This window comes from Melozone crissalis, unplaced genomic scaffold, assembly GCF_028551555.1.
Source record: "Melozone crissalis strain CALT ecotype California unplaced genomic scaffold, PUWL_Pcris_2 ptg000027l_1, whole genome shotgun sequence".
NCBI classification, from domain to species: Eukaryota; Metazoa; Chordata; class Aves; order Passeriformes; family Passerellidae; genus Melozone; species Melozone crissalis.
In genome coordinates this window covers 39706523-39733782 of record NW_026535805.1, presented here as the reverse complement: position 1 = coordinate 39733782, position 27260 = coordinate 39706523, and the positions used below count along the sequence as shown (strand labels likewise).

Below are 27260 nucleotides of genomic sequence, written 5' to 3'. Positions count from 1 at the left end.
GAAGAAGCACTGAACGAAAGAAGGTGGTTCAGCTCACCCATCATTACCTGTGATCACTTCACCCTGGTTCTCCAAGGTGCCTTCAGTAGAGGTTGGCTGGGCTGAGTTTTGTGGCTTGGGGTTCTCACTGAGACACAGCGTCTGGCCAGTGCAAGCCCAGAGCTACCAGTTCAGGGCTGGTGTCTGCCAGCCAGCCTTGGGCTATCAGCTGTCTACAGAAGATTGTATTGGTCTAGAAGGTTTCTCCTTGTAGCAGTAGCTCCAGTTTTGTGTGGTGTCTTCTAGATTAGCCATATATATTGTGAGATGTTAATTTAGTTTCGTATCTCCAAGTCATTACTGACTTTTGCTAAGCATACCTTTGACCTCTGCTGTGCCTCAGAGTAAGTTAGAAACAGCCTTGAAAGACAGGCTTTTATCACTAACTGCCTAAAGTGTGCAAACACTAGGCTGGGATTTCTATTAAAGGTCCTGTTTTCCTCCAGAAGGTCTGGTGGAAACATCTTTTCAAGTCCTTCCCTGCAAGGAGTGTATTGTTCACCATTCAGTGGCCAGGACAGAATTCTTGATGAAGGTCATACAGGAGAAGGGAAAGGCAGTCTGTCCCTGGAACCTGCCACAGAGCCAGAGAGTTATTCTGTTACATGTCAGCTTCAAAGGACCAATAAACACTTACCTCCCTTCATAACCAAACGTCCTGGCTCATCCCTGCCCAAGACAGCTTGACATCCCTGTCAAGAACCTAAAAAAAAATTATCCCCAAGACAGAAAGATGACAAATAGTGATAATGAACAGAATGCAGAAATCACAGGTCATCTTTGCAATGGTCAGGGTGAAGGAATTTGGTTTGTAGGGATGGGCAGAGAGCATGATTTGTAAAGGAAAAAATCAGCATATTCTTGAAAGAGGTGTTTGAAAAAGCACTCGGAGAGGAGAGGAGAGGAGAGGAGAGGAGAGGAGAGGAGAGGAGAGGAGAGGAGGCAGGAGCCCTTCCCTTGGGGAGATGAGGGGTGTCACATGAACCCCAACTGTGTCTGGGGAAGGCACTAATGGGCAGCAGGACAATCTGTGCTGCAGAGCTAATGCCCTGTGCAGGGACTGACACCTACATAAAGCCCTGGAAAGGTGAGGAGGAGACTGTTTCCACGTTTCAGAAAGCCCTTGAACAAGGCGGGAAGAAGGGCACTTGTTGAAAAGGGTCCCTGTGGATGACAATCAGACCAGAGAGAGGTTCTGCTGATGCACACTGCTGATTTCCATCCCTGTCAACCAGGGAAAGTGTCACCCTCATCAGTGCCCTCCTTCTTCAGCCATCATAACTTCTATTGGTCCAGATTCTTCAGGGGCACAGGAGGACAGGTTAAAATAGCCATCCTCTCCTCCTCAAGGTCATCTAAACAAGCGCTACCATTTAAATCCTTCCCACACAAATGTAAATCCTAACAAAACAATAAACAAAAGTCTCAAATAGATACAGAAATAAATACAAGGTCACTGAGCTGGACATTCCATATTTTTAAAGCTGTTCTGTTCTCTGTGAAGAACCACAGTCCCTTCTTGCAAATGGCGTACTCAGAAAAAACAAGTATTTATTCCATATTCATAGAAAAATACACTACTTGTATTAAATGTCTTTGTGCTTAGAAGGAAAACATGAAGTTTAATCCATATTCTGCAGCAAATTCTGAAGTGGTGGTAGCTGGAGAACAAATTCCCAGTATGGGAACAAAGTTGTTAGCTCAGTGCTGTCCTTAAAAAGTCAAATGTAAGAGTTGGTGTCCCGGTGTTTCCGTTTCTTGCCACATTTTCCAAAATGACTGTTGAAACAGAAGGAGAGAGGGGTATAAATGTGAAAAACCAGGAAAATATGTAGTTCATGTTGTAGCCCAAGCTGCAGCACTGAAACATTTTTTTGCATGAAAAATTTCTTCTTTTTTTGTTTGTACATTGAATCAGGCAAAAGTTGCTAATGTAATATTCGAAGCCTGTCCTTGAAACTCATTTATAGCACTAGGACCTCAAATTATTTAGCCAAGGCACAAATATTCCCGGCATATCTGCAGGACAGTCTGGCTTGCTGTGTGCCAGGAGTGGGAAAGCTGTGCCTAAAGCTCTTCAGCTATAAATCCATCTCATATGTGACTTTTAAATGATTTCACAAATTGTGGGATTGCATCCATGATAAGGGGCCCTTCTACACAGGATGCTTTGACTGAGGTAATGGCTAGTTTTTTTGAGCAGAGAGTTGCAGACTATGCTTTGCAGCACCTTTCTTGGGCACTGTTGTTGCTTTTTGCTTGCAGAGACGCATAGGACAACTTTGTGTCTCTATGAGAAAAATACAAGTTTATCACCATACATTATTTTAATAGCCTTCCTTAGTGATATCGCAAAGTTCAGCTTTCTGTTGAGGAAAATACCACCTGCTCATGGCATCAACTCAACTAGGGAATTTTCTTTGACATTGGAAAACATCAATACTTTATGACAGCTGGTAAAGTTGGAGGAGAGCATTCCCTGGAAACCTCACCCAACTGTAAGTAAGAAAATCCATCTCATACCTTGGAAGCTGCTCCACATCCTCCACTGTCTCTGGCAATGACATTCCCTTTGTCTCTGGTAAAAGCAATACCAGGAGGCCACAGACAGCTGCAAGAATACCTACAATGAACATTGAAGAAATACAAAAGCAATAAGGACATTGTTACTTTTTTTATTTTCAGCATTTATCCACTGAGAAAAGTTTATTCAGATTGAGTTTGAAGTGAGATGTTTTAAGTGCATGAGCTATTTCTGATTAACCTATTCTAATCAAACACCTCTATGTCACATTAATTTAGCCTATTACAAAATCACTTGAGGGCTAGGAGCTCATTTGCAGCCTGATCTCTGCAAAGGGAGATCTTAGAAGTCAAAAACCTGAGGTAAGTGCACATGGGCAAATGTACAAAAACCTCACGGGAACCAGGGTGGGATTTCTCACGTAGAACAAATCTGCCTTTTCTCAAAGGGCTCTGTCATGTAGATGCATCTGTGTTTCCTGAACCCTCTGAGATTTTCCTGAATACTCTCTTCTTTATCCACAGCCAAAGTAAATTATGTGGTTCAGAATAAAAACTCCTCCTTGGGGAGAAGCATTCAGATACAATCTGAATTAGGAATGGATGTTTTGGAATAATTTCCTGCATAGATATAATTCATATTAATGTATTAAGTCAAAAATAGAAGGGCTGGAGCAAAAAATCAAATGTTCCCTGAGTGTTGCATAGTTCACTCTGATCCTCTCTGATTTTGTAGCTGTTTACTTAAGACAGAGGGGATTCATATGTCCCTCAGAGGCAGCAGAATTTAATAATTAGATAATGCAAACACTGTACTTCTATCTATAAATTTTCTTGAAATAATGGTAATCTTTTGAAATATTAAAGTCTATTGTCTTTCCAATTTTGTTTTCAGCTAAAGTTTCACTGGTGCAAATTTCCCCTCATATTCTATCCTTTTCATTTTGATTTTTTCCAGTCACATCTACCTTGTAGAAGTCTGGTTTACCCACAGACTCCCATGCAATTACAGAACCTAGCTGAAATTTTTCTCAGTCTTAAAGCACTTGACATAGCTTCTTTTCTGCTCCCTCAGCAGAGTTACCTAAGCAGACCTGAGCTCTTCCACACTGTGCAGAGCAATTACCTTTCATCCATTTGCCATTCAGCCTCTTGCTCTAGGCAATAAGGTGGAGAAGCACTGCTCTGCAGTGGAGATAAGGCCACATACTGCTTTTGACCCAAAAGAAAAGCTCTGTCAGGAGAGGGATATTTAAACCAAAAGTATATTGTAAATTAAATCTTACTGAAAATAACTAGAGGTAGCTCCAACCAAATGGCTGCTAATCGGAAAAGCAGGAATGGGGCTATGATCCCACCAAGATCACACAGACTTGAACACAGGGAAACACCAAAGTTTCTGCAAAAGACAAAAAGTAACAGATCTTAGAGAGGGGCTACCAAACAGAGTAGCCAGCAGTTTCAGGAGTAGAATGTAGACTTAGCTCCAAAATTATCTCTTCAGTGTATGCCTTCCACATTAACCAGTGGCTATTCAGAGCAGGAAACTCTGGAGACAACCAAGTTTAACCAAAGGACAGTGAAATAGGAAATGGTGAAAAGCACAGGAAAAAGTCAAAAGATTCCTGGGAGCTTGTGACATACCTCAGGGTTGTAGGGTACAATTCACTGTTCACTAGATAGACAACTTCAAAAGCTATTGTGATGCTCAGTCTTCCCAGCGTGGCAACTGTTGTTTTGAGCCATGGGATATCTGTTCATACAAAAAGAAATACTTCTGCATGAAGTGTGCTCTGCCACACCAGCAGAGCATTTCTGAGAGCCCAAGGCCTGTCAGCAGAAATTATACCACAGGAACACTGCAAATCAGACTGAAAGGCCACTGCTGTAGGTATCAGTCTATAATGGCATTTATTGCTTTCAAACATCATGTGAGATAGAGATTAGAAATCACTAGAGTTGATTGATTCAAGATACTGGTGGAGCATAACAGCATGGGTGGGAGAATAACCATGATAAGCTTCCATGACCACATCCAAATTGTGCTCCACAAAGGAGTATTTTTCTATAGAGAGATGTTATGCTGCAAGGAACACTGTTGAGTCACCTCCCAAAACCTTGTGATCCCAAGGAAAGTACCTCTAAAGCTGCATGGAATCATAGAATCACTTAGGTTGGAAAAGACTTTTAGGACCATGGAGTCCAACTGTTAACCCACCCCTGCCACTCCATCACTAAACCATGTCCCTAAGTGCCACATCTACACATCTCTTAGAAAACTCCAGGAAGGCTGCAGTGAAATCATTCTCCCTAGAGCAGTCCACCTACCCTTTGTGATTTTTTCTAGCCACTCCTAATTATGCTAATCCTGGTCATCCTCCCCTTCCATCATACCTGGCACAGGCTGTACCTGACTCTGCCCCGTTGGCTCTGCCCAGCTCTCCCAGCTCCACTCAAGCTCTGGTGAGCAGCCACTGCCCTGAATACATCAGCAGGAAGCCCTTGGACATCAGCAGAGATGCAGTGGCCACTCACACACAGCAGGGCAGAGCTGCCCCTCTCATTGTGAGCAACCCCTCTCTGGAGATCTTGGTGCTCTCTGGAAGTGCATGACAAGGAATGTGACAAGCACTTCTGTCAGACTTTTGGGAGAGGACAGTCTCCTGCATGGTCTAACCATGATTAGGCAGACAGGGAGGCAAGCGAAACAACAAGCCTGAACTTGGCACAAAGGGGAGCTCTGCCACTGGAGAGGGCTCTGGCACTGATTGCGTTTTCTCAAACCTTCAGTGGAAGAACAAGAAAACATTTCAGTTTTCCCTGAACCAAAAATGAGACACTTGGGTTTTTTTCCTTTCCAAAACAACCAAACAAACCACCATCAAACTTCATCCCATGTTAAAAGACACTGCTTTTGCCCTGAAGAGTTCTGTTTTCAAAAATATATAAGATAAACAAAGGCTGGAAAGAACAAAACAAATCCACATCATCTCCATGGCATCCCTTCAGTCCATCAGACTCCCAAGGTGATGGTGACGTCCCTGTGGGTCCTCCCTCTGCCAGGGACTGGAATTTTGTGAGCAGCACAGTGTGAAGGGGCTCAGATCTGAGAACTGCAGTTTTTTCCATCTGTATAAACAGACTTCTTTAAAGCAGGACTTGGACCCCAAATGTCCAACTGTAAGTATCTTAATCCCAAGGCTGTCCTCTCCTACTGAGAGAAGGCTGTTGGCAGGCCCATGATATACCTTGAGAAACTAAAACCTCTTAGGATGGCCAGGACTGTCTCTCACTTTGATAGGAACAGTTCTGGGGAGGAATAAGCCTTTTTGATGTCCATTGAGCTGCTGGTCCCCAGCTACAGTAAGGCAAAGCATAATCCTATGGTTATATACAATTCAAAGCACCTCCAAATGCCTCCCTAGGGATAAAAAATAACAAAAACACAAAAAAAAAACCCAAACAAACAAAAAAAACCACAAAAAATAAAAACCAACAACAACAAAAAACCCCAAAAAACCAACAAGAACAAAAAAAACCCTCCAAAAAACCAAGGTAGGGAAAACACTTTAAAGAAAGGAGAGAAGTGCTGGGAAGCCTTTGTGCAATATCAGACCTTTTCTCTGTCCTTGAAACCAGATAAGAATGGCTTAATCAAAAGCCATATCTTTCTCCCAGCCTCTTAGCATTGTCCAAACCCCTGGGAGAGTGAGGGCGAGGCAACAATCTCTGAGATGCCAGCCACAGCCCCTACATTGTGTTGTGGTTTGCATTGTTTTGTTTGTAAAGGAAAAGACTTAACCAAGATGAGTCACCAAAATCACTGATTTCTTACATCACTAAGTGTGTTCCAGATCAGGGAATGTATTTTCCCATTATGTTTCTATATTTTTCCCTTGCATTTGCCTTTACAGAGAGTGCAGGGCCTTTATACAAGTTTTCTCTAAGGCTGCTCCCAGCTGTTGTTCATAACCCATCAAAGAGATGGCTGTTCCATGTGCCAGGGAAACAAGGTGCTGTGCTACATGCAGATAGGGTGTGCTGTTCCATGACTGGGTGCTGCCTGTATCACCAGATGCTTCTACTTTTACCTGCAGCTCTGTGGGCTCACTATCCTTGCTCAGGGGGTGCCATTGAGCTGCAGAGCCTGTCCCAGGGCAGGGAATGAATTACCTTCTGGCAGGAAGGCAGTGATGAGGCACGCCACGCTCGCCACGATGTTGCCCATGGCGAAGGGCAGGCGCCGGCCGATGCGATCCATTGTCACTATGATGAGGAAAGCAGAGGGCAGCTCCACAGCTCCTGAGATGAAGAAATCCAGGTAGAGGTTTCCTCCGGTAATTCCCAGGCGCATGACAAGCCCCTGGTAGATAAGGGCACTTGTGAACCTAAACAGCAGAGGGAAAAAGGAGTTGAGAGGCAAACAAATGGTTGCAAGCAGCTGGAGAGACCCTAAAAGGCACAGGGGAATCTTTCCTCAAGACCCCTCACCCAGGTAACAAACGGGATGACATGGGCACTCACCAAGCATACATCAGGATGAGCGTGTTCCTCCTCATCTGGGGAGTCCTCACCAGGTCCAGAAAGGAGGGGTTGCTGACCTCCTCGTTGCTAATAGTGATCTGAGGAGACAAGTGGGCAGCAGTCAGCTGTCACAGGCAGGCAGGCACTGGTGGGGATGCCAAGGGATAGAGAGAGAGAAACAGCAAGCGTTTCTCACAGCGGCTTGTGAGAAGTTTTAGGGAGTTGGAAAAATGTGATAACTTGTTGAGTATAAGCAATTTGCAGGGGGTGTTTTTCTACTTTATTTTTCTATTCCTCTCAAGGACAGTGCGTGAGAAAGATTTTTCTGTTAGTTAGCCAACAGAATAGAACCTATCATACCACTCTGTAAAAACCGTGCGGTGTGACGGTGTTCGCAGGGGTGTTAGGATGAGGGAAGAAACAAGTATCTGACTCCATGTTTCAGAAGGCTTGATTTATTATTTTATGATTTATATTATATTAAAACTATACTAAAAGAATAGAAGAAAGGATTTCATCAGAAGGCTAGCTAAGAATAGAAAAGGAAGGAATGATAACAAAAGCTTGTGTCTCGGACAGAGAGTCCGAGCCAGCTGACTGTGATTGGCCATTAATTAAAAACAACCACACAAGACCAATCACAGATGGACCTGTTGCATTCCACAGCAGCAGATGTAAATGTAAACCACTGTTTACATTTTGTTCCTGAGGCCTCAACTTCTCAGGAGAAAAAATCCTAAGGAAAGGATTTTTCATAAAATGTGTCTGTAACAGCATGGTTCTTTTGAATAAAGCCTTCTTTGCCTTTTCTACGATCCTGCCTCTCGCCTGTTCCTGCCTCAATCTCAGCACAAGAGCAACACACTGGGACACAGTTTCTGTGTAAATACAGTGATCAGCAATATTCCAGTCCAGTGAGCAAAGGTGTTGGCAAGCCAGCTTGCTGCTCATAGCACTCCAGAGCAGTGCACAGGTGTTGGAACAGCTAATAACTGGATATGGCTGTTAGCTTTCCTTAATGAGATGATTGTGCAAAAATCAATTTAAAAATCGCCAATCTTAACTTGAGAACGGAAAAATTATTTCCTCCTTGTTGACCTGGATTTACTTGGAAGGTAACAAGCAATCACTGTCACATCAGGGCCTCTGGGCACAGAATTGCCTTCTGCCAGGGGTGGCAGGGAGGAGGAGACAGGGCAAAGCAATGGGCTCAGGGAAGCAGGGAGAGAAGGGCTGAGCAGCAGGCAATGGGCTTGGCAACATCACTGGCAGCAAGCTGGGCAGCAGGAAGAAAAGGGGAGTGAGAGAAAGAGCAGAGATCTATGGCATCTATGACATCTATGATCTATGATCTAGCTTGGGTGCTACAAAATATTCAACCAGTGAAATTCAGAGGGTCCTGATATAAATACACAGACGCTGTGCTGAACATGGCTTTTACCCTGAAAAAAATAATGTGCTAAGTATGAATTAATGGTTCTCATACTGCCTACAAAGTACAATAAATATGCTCTCAGCTACCTGCAATCAATCACAATGAGACACTCAATGAAACTACTGGTTAGAGGGTTTAACACTAACAGAAAAGAGCAGGATTTCACACAGTCCTGTGTTTATCCTTTGGAGTTCATTGCTGTAGATAGTACAGAGCCAGAATACTAGCAGGGCCAAAAAGGGATTAGTTACATTGATCTAGGCTGTTTTTAACTCTGGCCAGCAGTTTTTAACCAAGCCAGGTGAAAACCTCTCATTCATATGGTCATTTGGCAAGTGAGGAAGACCCCAGGAAGATAAGGCAGAGGCAGTTTCAGGCAGGGACCAAACATGATGCTGCCCAAGAACTGGCAGCCACAGCTGGGATCGCTATCAGCTCTCAAAGCAGCGGTGGGGAACATGGGGTTAAACCTGCTGTGCCATTTTTAGAAGGATTTTAGGCAGCCTTGCTGCTTTAACTCTCCATTATTGACCCCTCCTGAGAGGAAGAGCAAAGAGAGGAGCAAACCCCTCTCTATTACCACAGCACCTGCTGCTCACAGAGGGGCAGGAGCCCAGGCCAGAGGGGAGACAGGAGTGGAAAGACAGAGAAGCTCAAGGTAACAGGCAGATCCATGATGACAACACAGGTAAAGCCAAAGGCATTGCCTTAGGGTCTCATCAGCTCAGCCAGGGCTGAGCCCAAAGCTTTCACCCTTTGTTTTATTATATCATAAGGTAGCACAGCTGTTTTTCAGTGAGATTTGGCTGGATGTGTTTATACATGACTTTTTCCTAACTGATTGACACAAAGCTTTGTAAGTAAGACAGAGAAAGCCCACACTTGTTTGAACTTCCTCTCTACTCCCTCTCACTTTTCTTCTGTAACCAGAGCCAAAAGTTTTCTTCAAAGCACTGCCACTTGTGCTGCATGCCAGAGTCCTTAGTGAGGCAGGCTGAGGTTGCTGGGTTTCTGCACTGCTCTTGGACTCTCCATAATATGGTTATAAAGCTGCCATGTCTGTTGTTTATAAGAACAGGCTGCCAGCCATCAGTTGTGACTTTGTGCAAATATGGTTTTAGATTTCTAGAGGACTAAAGATAAATTCAGCACAACTGCCACTTGTATTTTTATGTCTTAATAAAGCCAAAATAACCCCCAGCATGACTGAGCACTTTTTTACAGATGAAGAAAAAAAGCACTATGGAGAGTCAACACTTTGCAGGGGAAAAAATCCTCTTTTTGTTCTGCGAAGTCAAGGAGAGCTTTGCTATTCACACCAGTGCAGTCAGGAATTCAGTGACAGGGCCCATGTTTCCAAAGATTTGAAAACCCTAGATGAGCCCTTTATAACTTCCCTCACATTGTTATGTTCCAGCAAAATTACATATCAGTTTTCCCACAATTATTTTTGTGTACATAGTTCTACACATGCTTAATTCTTCATGGGCCATGCAGGCTTATATGTACGTGTATGTATATAACACTTACATATGTAATTTAATGTATTTAAGAAATAAACATGTCTAGAGATATTCTATAGGGTAGCAAAAAAAATCTGTAGATAAAGGGACAGGTTTTGATCCACAATTCTCTTAAGAAGCAGCTCTACTTAGAGGGTTGTAGTTCATTCTGGTTTTGGACAGAGACCAAGAATTAGAAAATTAGTTTGAAAAACTCTCCATGATAGAATAAATATAAGCAACTGGGAAAAAAGGGTTTATAATTTAGAATTAGTTTAAGAAGTTCTGGTTGGCATTGCCTATACCAGTGTCATAACTCACAAAGCAAAAGCAGCAAATGTTTATCCTTTTTCATATAAAGGTCATCTGTGGTTTCTGAAAGCCAGCAAAACCCCAAAGCTGCAACATCCAGAGCCATGTAAGAGACTTGGCTGATGAAATTGATACAGACATACTGGAAAATCTGAGCCCAAGTGCATTGAGGAATAATGCCTCTCACTTCTTCCTGAGCCTCCACACCTGCAGCACTTAGCCTGAAATTCTGGAGCTGCTTCATGAAAGAGAACTCTGATATCAGTTAATGTGAGAAATACCCTTGATCCATTACCCATGCACTTCCTGGAGATGCTCTCTTTCCCCTGGACACAGCAAAAGGATGACAGAGATTCTATATTTAAAAGGTCCTAGGAACAGATCCAGTGCAAGTTTGGATGTGTGGAGGTTAATATGTTACAGCTGTGAGTGGCTTGAGGTCATGAGCATGGACACTTTTGAAAAAAAAAAAAACAAACATAAATACAACTTTAAAGAAAAAACGAGGAAAGACACATCTTTTTGACACGATGCTTTGAAAATGCTGATGTTTAGAGAGGAAGTGGGTGTAGGAATGTGGGGCTGAACGTTTGAGAGGAAGCTGCAGAAGCACAAACTTCTGCTACATGACTTGGGGCATCTTGGCACTGCATAATTCTGACCTGGATGTGGGAATCACACTGGTGTATATGCCCCAGCAAAAGACCATAGATTCATAGAATCATAGCAAGGTTTGGATTGGAAGAGGCACTAAATTTCATCTAGTTCCAGCTCCCTTGCCATGAGCAGGGACACTGTCTGTTAGGCCAGGCTGCTCAAACTCTTGTCCAGCCTGGCCTTGAGCACTATCCAGGATGGGGCATTTACAGCTTCTCTGGGAAATCTGTTCCAGTTCCTCATCACTCTCACAGTGCAGATTTTCTTCTTAACATCTAATCTAGAACTGCCCTCTTTCAGTTTGATGCCATTCCCCCTTGTTCTGTTCCTTCATGCCCTTGTCAAAAGTCCCTTTCCAGCTCTCTTGTAACTGTCCCTCAGGTACTGGAAGGCAGCTCTAAGATCTCCCTGGAAATTTCACTTTTCTGGGCTGAACACCCCCAGTTCTCTCAGCCTTTCCTCACAGGAGAGGTGCTCCAGCCCTCTGATCATTTCACAGCCCTCCTCTGGGCTCACTCCAACAGCTCTATGTCCTTTCATAATCCCATGTAGCTTAGCAAGGGGTTTAACTAGGTGCTGCACCTGGGTCCAGGCAACCCCTGGGATCTGCACAGGCTGGGAATGAACAGACCGGGAGCAGCCCTGCCCAGAGGGACGTGGGGGGTTCTGGTGGGTGAGAGGCTGGACATGACCCAGCAATGTGCACTTGGATCCCACAGAGCCAATTGTACCCTGGGCTGCATCCAGAGCAGCGTGGGCAGCAGGGCCAGGGAGGGGATTCTGTCCCTCTGCTCTGCTGAGAGCCCACCTGCAGGGCTGCATCCAGCTCTGGGGTCCCACCACAGGAATCATGGAATGTTTTGTGTTGAAAGGGACCTTAATCACTCCAGTTAAACACACCTGTTTTCAGTGAACCATAAGTCCAGTGCTGCAGTAATCATGGACTGAGAGCCAGACATTTGCAACCAACACAGGACAAGCCAACTGCTGCAATGTCACAGCAGCATTATTTGCATTAAATGCATCAGTCCTTTCAAGTTCTGTCATAACCACTGGCCAAAGGACTGCGACTCTAACACTTATCATCCTACTTTGTGAATAGGGATCTCGGACGGAGCTTCTTCATTTTCTCCCTGTTGGGATGGAAGCAAATTTATACTTGAAATCTAATTTCCTTTTCTCTTAGTGTTCTAAAAGGAACTTCTAGAAAAAGAGCCAGGAAAGTGGATCATGCTATCTCCACTCGCTCTGTCACATCAAATGGCAACTGCTACGAAACACCACTGCCCCTCAGGGTAGTTTCTGGTATTTCCCACAAGTTTTTAAAGTGGGGTATTACAAAAGAAAGACCTGATTCCTTGTTTTGCAAACTTATTTTTTTCAGCCTGTATATTTCCAGCCAGTTCACTTTTCCCATCTTGCAATTAACAAAGTAGTTGTGTGACTGATGATAAACTGTTCTGGTGTGACTCTTCAAGAGTGCTGTCCATCCCTTAGAGAGAATGCACTTTAACACCACTGAACCTTCCAAAGCTTAAGAAAGCTTAGAAAAAACCTCTAGCTCAAACACATGACTGTACCTCTGAGTAATGGGGTGAGAGAAATTTCCCATTGTGTTTTGCAATGCTGCGCATGATTTTCAATGCCCTCTCTCCCTTTTTGCGTGTCAGGAGCCAACGTGGAGATTCAGGAACCACCCTGTAAGAACACAAAAGTTGTAAATAAGGCTTTTACCTTATAACATCATAAGTAAACCAAAGTCTTTTATCTTTTACCCTGTGTTAACACAAAACACAGATCTGTCAGTCTTTGGGACACAAAAACTCTTTTGAGGACTGCTTTTCCAGACAGCCTTCTGTAAAATGTTTGATCCTAGTTGGCAAGAAAGAAGAAAAGAGACTACATCAATACTCTGTAAAGCTGAAAAATCAGAAATTTTAATATTGTATCTGCACACTGGTTGTCAAAAGTATAACCAACAAGTGAAGAAGGTTCCTGTAGAACAGCAACAATGAAAGCCAAAACTAAACACATAGAGTAACACATACAGGCAGATCAGGAAGCTTCTGGCTGTATCACTGTAAGATACACACACACAAACATATACTTCTTTTATAAACTGAACAAAGCAGTATCACTGATGGGTGCTTCAGTTTCTGCTAGCCTAGGGTTAAGATGATTCACTATTTTAAGGTTCACAGCAGTGTTTAAGGAAGCAGTGTTCAGGAGGAGGCTCCATGGGTAAGTCTCTTGGGATCCATCCCACAGGACTGCTGCACTGAGACAGGTGTTTGCCATGGCTCAGAGCTCTGCTTTCTCATCAGCTGTACTGCCCAGCCCAGGGGACCCAAGGGCAAGGTCAAACTTTTAACTAAGTAGATAATGGGAGGCAGAAGTGGGATCTCATGGCTGATGGGAAAAACCAACTTTGGTCAAGTTAACGTATGAAACAGAGCCGGGTTATGTGAAGGGCCAGTTGTGGCTGATCAGAGAGGCAAACTATGGGCAGAAAAACTAGAGTAATGTATGTCTGTGATTCACTAAAGAGGAATTACAAATTACATAGTCAACAATTTGTAAATATCTCCTTCCTAACCTACATCTTCCACTCTGGAGACTGGGAGCCACAGCAGGACTCCCAAGGTGCTCAAATAGCAATAGCAATAATGACAAGAGCAATGACTGCAACATTACCAATAGTAGAGCAGGAAGAGGAAGTTGGGCAGTGAAATGGCCAGCTGGATCCCCTGCCAGGTGGGAATCAAGTATGCAATTCCAGGGAGAATTATAATTCCCAGGGTAAAGAATATCTGAATCACAATTCCAACCATCCGCTGATCGGAACCAACGATCTCCGTCACTGAGCAGAGACAAAGCCACAATGAATAACACAGAAACAAACCGAAGTCGAAAATAAATTATTAGAGGTGAAATACAAGGAAGGCTATGCTGTATCAGGCCACAGTTGTGTCTAGCCCAGCATTTTGTCTTCCGCAGTGTAAGCGTGTCACTGCGGCTGGCCAGGGCAAACACAAGTGACATCTCCTCATAGCTCACCCTCCCTTCTCCAGCCAGAGGGGCTTCTGACTTTGTGTTTGCTACTGAACCACATAGGGCCACAACAGGGGTCTGAGACTGCATCATGATCATGTGCTTGGTGGGAAATCCTTAGCACTCTCCCTGGTGCAGTTTTGGCACATGCCCAGACAAGGGGATCCTTCAGGCAGAGGCTGCTCACAGCAGGTAATGTGGACAAGGCATCTGTGGGGAGGAGAGCTTAACCATATCATGGTTGCTCTGAGGGAAAGGTATGATCCAGTCTGGTTTGTTCATTTATTAGGAAAGTTTTAGTTTTTGTTGTTTGGGGTTTTTTTAAATCATTTGGTGGATTTTTTATTTTGTGAATGTGTCTAATAGCTCTGAAATCTATGCTCGTTTTTGAGGCAATATCCCATCCCACTTCTTCATGCATTGCTCACAACTGAGGTGAGCAATGCATGAAGTGTCTCCTGTTTTTTCCAAAACAATCTTCACTACAACACCTTCACAGCAAAAGCAGAGGGTATTACCTTGGCTTGCAACATGCAGAAAATATTTTCTTTTAAATTTATTTACTTATTTATTTTGCTAAAGGAGACACAAATGTACAAGTAACAATGGTTTGTTTTGACTGGTAATGCAGAGAGACATGACAGCATGACCATTTTTATTGATTATCCGTCACCTCTGCATAGCTCAGGGGCAACTGTGTTGCCTAAGGATAGCTGATTAGCACTGCCCCCAAAAGAACTGGATTGTATTTTTACATACATACAAAGTGAGGTTATTGGGGCAGCCTGAAGCACAGATCAAGAGCTTTGGGAATGTATTAATTGCAACCTCCCTCCTCGTGCAAACAAACCTATGATCTGTACATGTATGTTTCTTAAAAGATGTTAGGTTGGCAAATACTCTGGATGATCCCGGGAGATAAGGGTTGATCCCTGAAGGGATTTGGAAGGAATCACTCTATCCAAGAGTCAGGCACCTTGCTTAGGCCTGCAGTAATACAGTGTTCCTGAAGTTCTCAGGATCTCTGAATCTTTCCCTAAAGTCAGGCAGCCTGATCTGAGCATTGAAAAACATTCCTTTCTGTTAAAGCTTGGCCGTTTTAAGGAAGCCTTGGGTCTGTCATAAAACATATTGCTGGTTAGAGCACTTGCCAAAGTCTCAAGATAAGACCTCTGTTTAAGCCATGTGCATGGAAGTAAGAGGAAAAGCAGCTTCTGGTCCTTTCCCTGGATCTTGGACAGGAGTTGCTCAGCAGTGCAACTTAGCCCAGAAAAACAAGGTTCTTGTGGGCTTTAGGTACTAAAAGGGCTAGACTGGTATGTTTGCACATAGATCACCACAGTGCTCCCAGGTCTCACTGTAAGTGTTTATGTCTGGTTACAATTCCACCCCCACTCATCTAACTTCCACCAGGAATTTTAAACACTTGTCACAGGCCTCATGGACAACAGCAGTGCTACACCCTATATAACATTATCACTATGTTTTGGATTATAACAGTTGATCACCAAATGACTGGTTTTATTTTTAAGTAAATCTGGCATCCTGTCTCTTGCAGGATGCCTTCCTCAATATCTGGTTTTTTCATGCTTTATGACTGCCTTACTGAACCTGGCAGGTATTCAAGACACCACAACAATATCCTTTCCTCGTCAAAAGGAAGCTTGCTGTGCAAGGAGCTTCATTGCTATAGACTACAGACTGATAAATTATAATCTACCAAAGATTCTGTATCCCTGCTGCTTTGATGCTATTTATAACAAAGCTTCCCTTTCTTTTCCCATTTCAGGAAAATAATAATCCTAATATGGAACCTGGTGTCCAGCCTTGACACTCAGCTAAAGAATGAAAGCAGCCAGCCAAGCTGTCCTCCCAGCGAGGAGAAGCAGCTAACTCCTCTGAGCATCTGTGTAGGACATTTAGACTCTGCCAAAATAAACCATGTCCCTGTTTGTGTATCTGGTTTGTTTGGGGCTTGCTCTGTAGAGTTTTTGTCATCCTGGTGATCTTCTATGTAATAACAAAAACTTTATATATGAATAATCCATTCCCCCACCTCTTAATCATTGGAGGACAAATGCATTAACCAGGATGGATTTGGGTTACTCTTTGTCTGCTGACTCCAGGCCAGTGCTTTGTTCCCAAGAGAAAATACAATGACAAGCGGATGCAGCCAGAGTCTTTGTCCTCCAAAAATCCCTCACTTTCCCTAACCAAGAAAGAAAGAGGGTAAGAGCTCTCACCAATCACGTAGCATGTCATCCAGGTTCCCTTGCCAAACATGCCTTGGAGAAACCGGAAGATCAAAAATACAGTAAAATTTGGTGAAAATGCCACTATGATACCACAGATCCCAACCCCAAGGCAGGAGAGCAGGTAGATGAGGATTCTGCCATATCTGTTAAAAAGGAAAAGAAAGTGGAAGTCATCAGTGGTGCCTACTAAATATCCTTCAGTAAACATCAGTCAGAAAGCTCCTCTTTGCTTCCTTTTTGTTTCTGTGTCTTTCTGGGTCCAGATGTGCACAGAAAAGTTTGGAAGCCACAAGAAAAGCTCATTTTCTGGCATTTTAAGCTCCAAAGAGGACAAGTAAGTACAACTGCATAAAGTTTCCATCCCAAATCAAAGCAAAGATTACATTGGCTGGGTTTTGTTAACTCAGTTTGGAGATGTCTATCCCAAGAGAATTAAACCTGCAAAATGTTGACACATGGCTATTGCAGGTGATACTGAGAGTGGTTTCACATCCCAACAAACCAAAGGACAGCAGAGCTCATACTGTACCTGTCAGCAGCATAGCCCAGGATGAATGCCCCAGCCAGGAACCCCAGATTGAGGATGGCCTGTGAGAGATCCAGCATCCAGGCATTGCCGCACACAAGGTCATACTGTGGGAACAAGGGAGAGACATAAACACCCAGGTGAGTCATTTGTCACCCTCAGGGCAAAACATTACAGAACTGCATAGGTCCACAGGGAAGGGGAAGAGGAAGCTCAGATTTGCTTGCTCAATAACAAGCACTTGGTGGGCCCACTCTTAAAGTGCTCATGAACAGGGAGAGCTCCTTCTTGCCAAGAAGATGCTGTCTTTCATACATTGCCAAGAGGATGCTGCCTTTCATACATTGGTTGTCCAGATTTGGAAAGCAAATTGCTCTTCTGCAAGCAGCACTGTTAAATATGGTGCCAAGGCAGAGTCCTGACTTTGTTTGGTGCAGAATAAGGGTCCGCAGCTATTGCCAGTGAAAACAGCATCTTAGAGAAATCTGTTAGTTTAGTTATTCTCCTTAGTACCTTCTAGATAAAAGCAAAAACATGTGGTCTCCAAGGAAACTGAAAACAGATCTCAGGTCAATTGCAGACACACTGAATATGTGTTTTCTTGCTGAAGCTTTCCCAGACTTTTCTATTCCTTATACTGCAGCATCTGTAACTGCCTAGCACTCCTAGCAGGGATGGGCGTGGGGATGAGAGAAGGCAAAGGGAAGGGAAAAGTGGTTGAGAGGAAGGAAGGGACTGTGAACTAAAACTAGAATTAAACTAAAATGGAAGTAATTCTATAGGCAGCATGGCAGTGGAAATTACTGTAGTTGTTTCTGGAGAATAAAGACATTTAACTACTGCAGACCATTTGGGATTTCAGAGATTTCAATCCATACCTGGACTAATCTTTGCAAGAATGAGACCTCACGACCAAAGGAAGCCACAGACAATAGCAGCTGCCAGCATTTACCTAGAGAGACCCTTCTGCTTTCAGATGTGAGCTATAAGAAACTTTCAAATTGTCAACAAGGTGCTGGTTGCTGAAGCACACACAGTGTGCCTTGCTGAAGCACACACAGTGTGCCATGTTTGTGCTCACCAGCACATGCCAACACCAAGGCTCAAGCACTCTGCTTGAGCAGAGTGGGCTCAGGGTGGGCTAGGGAGACAGCAGCCTCTTTGGCCATTCCCAGTTCTCCAGAGCCTAAAATGTTGTGCCATGTGCCCGAGCTGCATCCCAGCCTATTTGCATGCTGTAATGCCCAGATTATTATCTGGGCCTGAGATCTCAGGGGTCTCAGATCACACAGGACATACAAGGGGCACCTCACAGGTCTCCAACCTGATAGATATCCCATTTCCACTGACTTTAAACAAAGTCATGGTTTGGATGTCAACCCCATTACTCCAGGGAGCCTGGCCGGGCACCTGTCAGCCAAGTCCAGCTCTGAGCACCTGGCTTCCACTTCTGTAAATCTGGAGCAAGAGCTGCAGAGATCTCTGAGAAGAATAAAACCTGCTCTCAGCTGTCATACTCAAGGGCAATTGCAATGCTTTCCTAAATTAGACTGAACATGGAGCAGCACTTTTAGATTTGAAATGCTGCCTAACCTATTGCTCTTTGAAGCTATGACAATGAAAGCAAATGGTATCAAAAGATGCATCTTTGGAAAACAGTGGGGATTTATGAGAATGGCCATTAAAAGAACATTTTTTAAAGTCACAGTGCTATTGCCTGTGCTGATGACAGATGTTGGGACTCTCCTTGACTCCTTTTCAAAAACTGAAAAAAAAACCTATTTTAAAAATTATTTTATCTCTCTCTATTGTAAACAAGCAAGGAATAAACTATCATGAAAGAAGGCAGGAGTACAAGTGGATACCAGAAAGGAAGGGGAAAGTATCTTTAACAGAGAGGATTCTTTCATCTGTACAGCAATTTCCTACTATTTATGCAGCAGCTGAAACTACCTCTACACTAACAATGTAGTCAAATATTGTATATATTCTGGGAAACAGTCCCATACAGGAAACTTCCTAAGGAGCTAAGGGCTCTTTGTGAAGATAAGCGACGGCACACCAACTGTTCTCCTAAGTTAGCCCTGCACTTTGTCACTTTCTAAGTATTTAAACAAATTCTGATATAGATAAGCACTTCTGCTTGCTTGACATAGCACCTAGCATTGAAGTCATCACGCTGCTAACGTCTTGTTTTTCATTTGCAAACATAACCTTTAGAGGGGAATGTAACCTTTAAAAGAGAATTGAACACCCCGCAGAGACCTTTTCTTTATCCGGGCTGCCTGTCAGACCCACTTCAGTGCTTCAGCTGTGACCTGGCTTGGTTGTGCATGAAAGTTATCCCTATGTGCATCCCTTGGACCAAAATAATCTGCAGCAGTTTACCCTCGTTTTCAGACTGCCTCCAGTTAGTCCTCAGTGCTAATGACACCCTTCCCAAACATCTCCCACGTTCCTTACTAGCAGCCTCCACAAAAGGCAGTGGTGTGGTGCCTCCTGTCTCCTTCTGAACATTCATACACCTGTCATAAACAGGATGCTGTTTACACTTCTGAAAATGCTAAAGCATTTATTGCAGTGCCAGAGGGCAGGGAGAGAAGGATATGAAAGTGTGATGTAAAGCCTTAGGGTTTTCTTCCCCTGCTCTTAAGCCTATTTGTTGTTCTGGACAGCGCTGGCTACACCCCAACAGACCCTGTTAGAAACCAGAGAGTTAGAAGCTGGCTCCTCAGTGTAATCACCCAGCAAGTGACCTAGCTCAGCCTGCCAGCCCCAGCTAAGGGCACATCCTCCTCCTGGCTCTGCTGTGCTCTCAGCCAAGCCCCTCAGTGCACTGGTGCAACACCCAGCACAGCCCTGCAGCTCACCTCTGCATTCAGTCCCGGCCTCCCCTAGAGGATTTCTGTCCACTCTAGGACACAAGCCACTGTGCACCTGAACACACCCTTTCCCTTTAGGGAGCTGACTGAAAAACTGCCCAAATTGGGAGACTATCCACTTCCTCACTGCTTCTCTCTTAGCCTCGATGATGAACTGTGCTGGTGTTCACAGGGGTCCCAGGACAAGAGAAGAGATGAGAATCTTGACTCCATGTTTCAGAAGGTTGATTTATTATTTTATGATATATATTATATTAAAAGAAAATAATATATTAAAACTATGCTAAAATAATAGAAGAAAGGATTTCAAGGAAAGGAAAGGGGAGGGGAGAGGAAAGGAAAAGGAAAATGAAAAGGAAAAGGAAAAGGAAAAGGAAAAGGAAATCTTGTGACTGACCAGAGGGTCTGAGACAGCTGGACTGTGATTGGCTATTAATTAAAAACAACTACATGAGACCAATCAAAGATGCACTTGCTGCATTCCACAGCAACAGAGAATTATTGTTTTTCTTTTCCTCTGAGGCTTCTCAGCTTCTCAGGAGAAAAAATCCTAATGAAAGGGTTTTTTGTAAAATATGTCTGTGGCAATGAGCTGCCATTGTGAGCAGAAATGAGGTGCTGCCAGGACAGACAGGCAGCAGGAATCAGCTCCTTCCAGACATTCTTCTAGAGTGTCCTTAACAGATGGAAAAAGCAGTTCTGTCCTCCCTGCCAGCCTTGCAGCCCAGCCACTGCTAGTTGGAAATACAACCCTGTCATGAATGTCTGCACACGTGCTGAGGCTTGGGCACCAAGGAGATGCTCAGATTTACAGGAGCAGTGCTGTGACTGGGAGGAACAGTGCTGGGTGCTTCAATGATCCATACAGGAGCAGCAAAGCACCCAAGTGAGATCCCTCTGGGAAAAGGCTTTGCTCTGCTCCCTGTAGCTCCTCAGTGGTGCAATCACTGTAAGAAGGAGTGGCAACTGGATGAGCTTGTACATGACTAATGACTGGGAAATATGGAACTGTGGCAACTTCTCCTTTCTTCGTGGCTTTGGAACAAGGCCAACATTTTCCATTTCAGTTTGACCTGCAGACTAACCACAAACTTGTAACTCCTGGTACTTGAGTGACCTTGATTCACTTCAGCAGACAGATCCCTGTAGAAATATATTGTTTTAAATCACAACATGCCATTAACAGCTCCTCAAAATGTAGCATCCTTGGGGAGGAGTTTTGAAGAGCTTTACTGCCTGTTACAATTAAATTACAAAGCAATGAATTAAACTCTATGGCCAATAAAGAATTTTACAGTGACTCCCCAGCCCAATTGCAGCAGCTTGTCCAGAGCCCAGACACACATTTTAAATGGCATTCACACAAGTGACCAGAAAGAGTTTGGTTTACCCTTTCACTGCCATTGAAGGCCTTTTCTGTACTTCTCCTTTTTCTCTGTCTCTTCAAGGATAAAGCAAGAAAGAGGTAGAGAAAGTCTTCATCTCCTAATGGGAGAAAAGCAGCAACTGTCCTCAAAATAATAAGAAAAAAAATGGAACCCTCAAGTAGTTACCAGGGTTTGATGGCAGTGGAAGAAACACAGCCCCACTGGCATGACCCCTGCAAGCAACTGCTCCAGCCCCTCTCATAGAGAGAAATCTTAGTCAGAGTTTCATTGGAAATTCAGCAGTTGCTTCTTCCTCTGCTCTCTGTGTGACCTTTCCCTTTCTCCCTCCCCTAATTAATATTAATCCCACCGTGACATTGAAAATAAGACCGGATACACTGCCATGACAATAACAATAGTCACACTAGATCAACAATTTGAGGGTAGATTGAGTTGCTTATTCCCTTGGAGGAGGATAGCATAAGGATCAGCTGTGCTTCTTCCACCCTGAGTTTGACTGACATGTTACCTCATTCTCTGAGGGACTAAAAACCATGAGACAAACATTATTGTTTTTTCCTTCCAGGCTTCGCTGCAAATGCTGACTGGTATTTTCTGAGATGACTGGCAAACAGAGAAGTAAGAAGATTGATTCCAGCAGGTGCAGTAGGCTATGCTCAGATTATCATCTGTCCACCTCAGATCTCACACTTCAGCAACAAAGTATTGTTAGGGCTCAAAGTGGCACCATCTACAGTGTGAAGCTTTGCTGCACACAGGACATATTGAAATCTGTCCCTTCTGCTCAACTCCTGCCAACAAAGGCTGAAATCAGTGCTGCCTAAAATATGCCCATCTGTTCTGTAGCTGCTGCTGACTACACAGAACTCCCTCTTCCTTTCCTCCGCCACCTCAGGCCGTTTCACTGCAGTCACAATTGTAACTCGTGCCCATGCCTTGAGGAGTCACCAATGACAAAAAGGTCTGAAGAAAATGGTTCTTCCTTTGCACACTATTTCCAGCCACCCTGTCACAAACTGCTTGATTTGTCTCTCAGGGATTATAGTGCAAAGTGTCAAAGCCCAGAAATCTTAAGGATCAATGACCCCATCTTCAGCACAGTTTCCTGGAAAAGTTAGGTTTATTGACTTCTGTATGTCCTGGATACATGGGTCCTTCACAAGGCTCACCCAGCAGGACTTGGCAGGCAGAACACTTTCTGTTTCAAGTGCTACAGAGGTCAGGGAGTGACCTGGCTCCCCTCCAGACCTCTGGGCCCGAGCATGAGGCTGTGACCCTCCAGTCCACTGCACCCTCTCAGCACATCAGTTGCTTCTCCATCTCCATCTGCTGCACAGAAACAACACAGTCCTTCCCTTCCCTCCTCCCTCTGAGCAGCTGCTGCTGTCACCAGCCCCCCTCCTGAGCAGTGCCAGCCACCCTCTGGGACCAGCATCATTTCAGATGGCACCAGCTGGCATGAGTCAGGAATTGATTTACCTTGATTATTTACCCTGTCAGCTTCCCTCTCCAAGAAAAATCTCAATAGCCACTGCATTCCCATCCTGCTGCTGACACAGCTTCACAGGGAGATATGCAAGGCACACTCAATTAAACCAGAGCTGATTGCACTGGACCAAGGTCTTCTGCACAGCTCCACCACATCGATTCAGCTGTGTCTCAAAATGATATCTTGAAACCTTTCTGTCAACCCAGGTCTTGTTTGCTCACCTCAAACACAGTGCAGGTTTGTGTGTGCAGCACCAGTGACAACTTTCTGAAATCTGGATTGCCCTCACAGAAAAGCCTGACCTAAAGCAATGGAGCACAGAGACCATGGCCATGTCACTGTGATAGTGGAGCCCTGGAAAAAGTTAAAGATAGAATCTAATATGTTAAGCTTTGTGTTTTCCCAGATCAACTGCACCTGCGTAAGCAGTATGATAAATTATATAATTGTTAGATGTGATGATTGTTTAGTAATTAAATATAATTATTATATAACCATAAGAAGAATAATGAGAAACTATGTTGGAAATTCAGAGGGGGGCTAAGCTTAGCTGAAATCTATGTATACAACAGAACAATATAAGTTTAATAGTTAAAATGAAAGTTATATAACGATAGAGTATAAAAACATGATCATCTCAGATGTATGGTCGGAGTCACATTTGGGTTGAATATACCCCTGGCACCCAGAGCTCTTAATAAAAAGCACCGCATATAATCGCTCTGTGATTATGGTTTTGAATGCTAACAACAGCAGAGGTTGGGACTTACTCTCATATATATATGCCCATTGGACACCAAAAGATCTTAAGAGGGAATCTTTAGCAAAACTGCATTGCCCATCACTAGAACAAGGTAACTGGCTTTGCCATGTGTTGCTTCCTGTGATGATTTTTTAATACAAATTGCTCTTCTCAAATGCTGAAGGAGGAAAGTCCTGCACATTTGTAGGGGGATAAAATATAAGAAAATAGTGTAGAAAGTCATCTTACCCCTAAGGAGTTGCAGCTGGGCCAGTTAGCAAAGATTAGGAACAGGCCTGACTTTAACAGGCCACAGCTGTTACCAATGAGAAGCAGAGTGCTATAAAAGAGTGGGGTGGCTGGTTGAGAAGGGAATAGAGTTGGTTGGCTGCTTTGTGAAGAAGAAAGAGTCAGTGCTCGGAGGAGCTGTCCATGAGAAACACCAAGTAGGTATGAAATTTTTGTGGTAGGGAGACAACAGCATGGAACCCCTACAATAAGATGACAACATACCTTCTCCCAGAACCCCACTGTACCCCCAACACTGACACCTGGGAGTCCTGCAGCAGTAGGTGATGCAGCAGGCACCCCAAGCAGTACTTACAAAGAAGTGTGTGCTTTGTATCAATCCACACTCCCCTGTTTCCCTTTGCCTCTTTCTGCTGATGCAACTGTGAACACCTTTGCACAAGACAGCTGTCTAAGATGAGAGAATGGCCGGTGGGCAGCGTGAGCAGTGAAGTACCACAGAGCCATTTATTTCACAACTCCTCACAAATTCAGCCACATAATTTCACTCCTGAAGGGTGCTCAGAGCTTACTGCAATAGCTTGTGCTTTGGCTGCCACGCCTCCTGTGTGATATGACATCTATCCAAAGAGAAGGCTTTACGTGCCTGCTTTTGGCCTCTGAATCCCCTGTCACACTGCAGATCCACACTGGAGCTGTGCTTGCCGTAGGCCTAGAAGAACTCCTTCAGTACACTGACTTTTCCCTGCCTTCTCTCTCTTTCTCCCTGAGCAGGAATCCTGAGACTGTTTTGTAACTCCTCCTTCTGACTTTGTCTCCCTGGTCACTTCCACTGCTGATTCAACAAGACATGCCAGAAATCTTTAGCTGAAAGAAACATTTCTGCAATCATGGACAGAATGAAGCATTTACAAGTAGATGGGTAAGAAAAGAAGTCTTTGGTGAGCTAATTAAACAGAACCTAAATTGAGTCACGCTTTATTAGAGACTCAGCTGGGAGAAAAGAGACTAAATTAAATCTGGGATATAAATTGTCTTTGCTGGGTATATAACTCATTAATAAGATATCAAGCCTCTTTTAGGAGCTGATCCCAGCGCAATTGAGTCAGGACATGCATGCCACAAGCCTCCTTTTTAGATTAAGAAATTGAGCCTCATGGGATATGATTTATCCAGAAAATGTTGCAAAACTGGGAAGAGGTTCCAAGTTGCACAGGTCACAGCCCAGCAGCCTCCATCTGAGGTGGACCTAGCTAGCAAGAGTGTCTCTAGGAGTGACAGTGACACTGGCAGAGGGGAGAAACAGTCCCAGACTTACAGACTGTTACTCCAAGGTTTTCCCAATATGCACCTTTGGGACCTTAGGTGGGAGTGCTTGCCCAATCATCCCTTCATCCCTCCTCCCTTCCCTGGTCCTGAAAGGTCTTCTCAGCAAAGAAGGTAGTAAGAAAGTGAAGATGGATGGGATATTTGCTTGAGAACATTGAACCTTTCACTCCCATTTATTGCTGCAAGACAAATACTGTTTCCTTTTCCCATAGCTGTACCCATTGCTGCTCTGTTAGATAGACAAAGTGCTGCTATAAACAGACTCTGAGCATGATCTTGTGGACACAGCCCACGTGCCTTCACCTGCAGCAAGGCTGGAGGGGGGGAAAAGAGACAACAACAGAAAAGGAATCTCTGTGTCTTAATTTTTAAGGTGTAACTCCTTGCAGTCCCCCAGCAGAGGTACCTTGGAGGCAGCAGTATAAACTTCCCACTGCGTCCATGTCCTATGGATTGTTCCAGAGCCAGGCTGCAGCTCCCAGGCACCACTTGTGTGCCCTCCCTGCCTTCCCCTGCCAACGTGGGCAGAGACACATCATCATTAGGGACCAAAGTTTGACAGCAACTCCCTGCATGCCATCTGCAGCCCTCTGAGCAGCCTTGATGTCACAGATCGTACACGAGAGCCAGATCTGAACCTTTGCTCAGGGCCAGTCGGGTGCTCTGATTTCTCCTGGGCACAGACCCCGCCTGAAGCTGCTCAGGAGGCTCAGGGAACAATGCTGCTGCTCGGGACAGCCCGGCAGAGGATACAGCAGCCCCAGCTGGATGGGAGAAGGATGCTGAATTGGAAGGAGGGGATAAGCATCTCCTGACAGTGTTTGCTCAGGGCTTTGCCCGCTGTTCCCAGCTCCCTGTTTTGGAGCACACAGCTCCAGTGCAAGCACCAAATTAAAAAGCACAGCATGAGGCTCACCAGACAGGGACGAACCAGAGCACTCAACTGTGCTGACACATTTTGCAGCGCGCCTTGATTATTTCTGAGCCAATCCCTCTAAGCACACTTTGGGTTTTTCATCACTGCACGAGTGACAATTGCTGTCAGAATTACCCTAAAACACACACTCCCAGCATGCAGACTGTATATTGAATCCAAACCACAGCATACCCATGGCACAACTACAGATTACACAAAGGTCTCCTAGGAAGGAATCTTCACTGGCCTTTTGCAGCCTCATTAAAAAAATCACTGCATTTGACAGTGCTTACAACTAGTGATAATAGCCTGCTGTTCTCTGACACCGATATTCAGGAAAAGCTGAATGTTAGCTTTGGACAAAAACATGTTTGGTTTTTTGGTTTTTCTTCTTTAGTAAGCACAATCACTTCTGCTGACTCCTGCCAGATCTCAGATAGGCAGTCTGCCACCTGTTGTTTTTTATTACCTGCAAATTTACATGTTCAATACTGGAAATACAGAGAAGAGATAATCTGCATTGATCCTTGTCATAGAGTACACTTCGAATTTACACCACCAAACCTGCTGGCCTGAAACTGAGCACCTGAAGCCTCAGCTGCAAGGAGTTAACTTTTTGTTTTAATCTGACGTTCCTCTACAGATAGAGCAGTATCTCTGCAGGGCATTCGACTTAGCATGGGCACTTGGCTTTGAACAGCCGCCTTTCATACCAGTTCACCTTTCCCTAAAAGCTTGGTGCTGGCACTTGATCATACACATTGTCCGGATTTGCTTGTGACTCAGAATTAAATAAACCTGCAAAGGAAAAGCAGCCAGCAAAGCAACAACCCTTGCATTGGCAATCGCATTTTACCGCTGCAATCCCACAGCAGGATGGACACCAGCGGTCAGAGGGTGGGTGTTTCCTTACCTCGCCGACGATGGATGCTCGGGGCTGTTCGTAGACCCAGTGCCCGTGGCAAGGGGCGAGCGGCGGGCTGCCATTGCCGTAGCGGCCGAGAGGGCTGCTGCAGCTGGCCGAGGCGTCCCAGGTGACATCCAGCCTCTCGCACTGCCCAGCGGCCGACCCGTTCCCCAGGAGCAGGGGCAGCACCGTGAAGTTCCGCTCCTCTTCCAGCGTCCAGCCACATCGCTCGCTCAGTTCGGCTGCCCCGGGGATCCTGCACCAGAAGTTGCCTGGTGCTCGCCCAAGGAAAACTACGCTGGCGAACAGGGAAGAAAAAGTTATGCCTGTCTGGCTGAGGAGGAAGAAGACCCTCTTCTGAAATCTTCCAAATTCCCCGGCCTCCTTCAAAACCTCATCGAACGATGGCATGATGCGAGGCGGTCTGTCCGCTTGCAGCAGCCCCGGAGGTGGCAGAGCTCTCGCTCACACTTCGCACCGGCTGCCGGCGCTGCCTACGGACGGGACGGTCTCGCCTCCCCTCGCTCCTCTCTT

General features: G+C 44.6%; 1 protein-coding gene across 1 annotated transcript; it reads right to left on the bottom strand.

The window, feature by feature from the left end:
* Positions 1–1578: 1578 nt before the first annotated feature.
* On the bottom strand, positions 1579–27260 carry SLC22A3 (solute carrier family 22 member 3). Its single transcript, XM_054279978.1, has 11 exons — positions 26733–27260; positions 16828–16931; positions 16287–16441; positions 13687–13852; positions 12573–12690; positions 7087–7184; positions 6736–6950; positions 4207–4315; positions 3849–3961; positions 2563–2662; positions 1579–1818 (listed from the first exon to the last, which is right to left on the bottom strand). The coding sequence occupies exons 1-11, from the start codon at positions 27135–27137 to the stop codon at positions 1761–1763; spliced, it is 1641 nt and encodes a 546-aa protein (XP_054135953.1). The 5' UTR covers positions 27138–27260; the 3' UTR covers positions 1579–1760.

What these genes read in the sequence shown, in the direction of transcription:
- SLC22A3 (XM_054279978.1), bottom strand. Translation starts at nt 27,137, where the DNA reads ATGCCATCGTTCGATGAGGTTTTGAAGGAGGCCGGGGAATTTGGAAGA. An exon ending in CTGGGCTATGCTGCTGACAG is followed by an intron (nt 16,442 to 16,827) that starts GTACAGTATGAG and finishes CCTTTTTAACAG; the next exon opens with ATATGGCAGAATCCTCATCT. An exon ending in TTGTACCCTACAACCCTGAG is followed by an intron (nt 3,962 to 4,206) that starts GTATGTCACAAG and finishes TGTCTTTTGCAG; the next exon opens with AAACTTTGGTGTTTCCCTGT.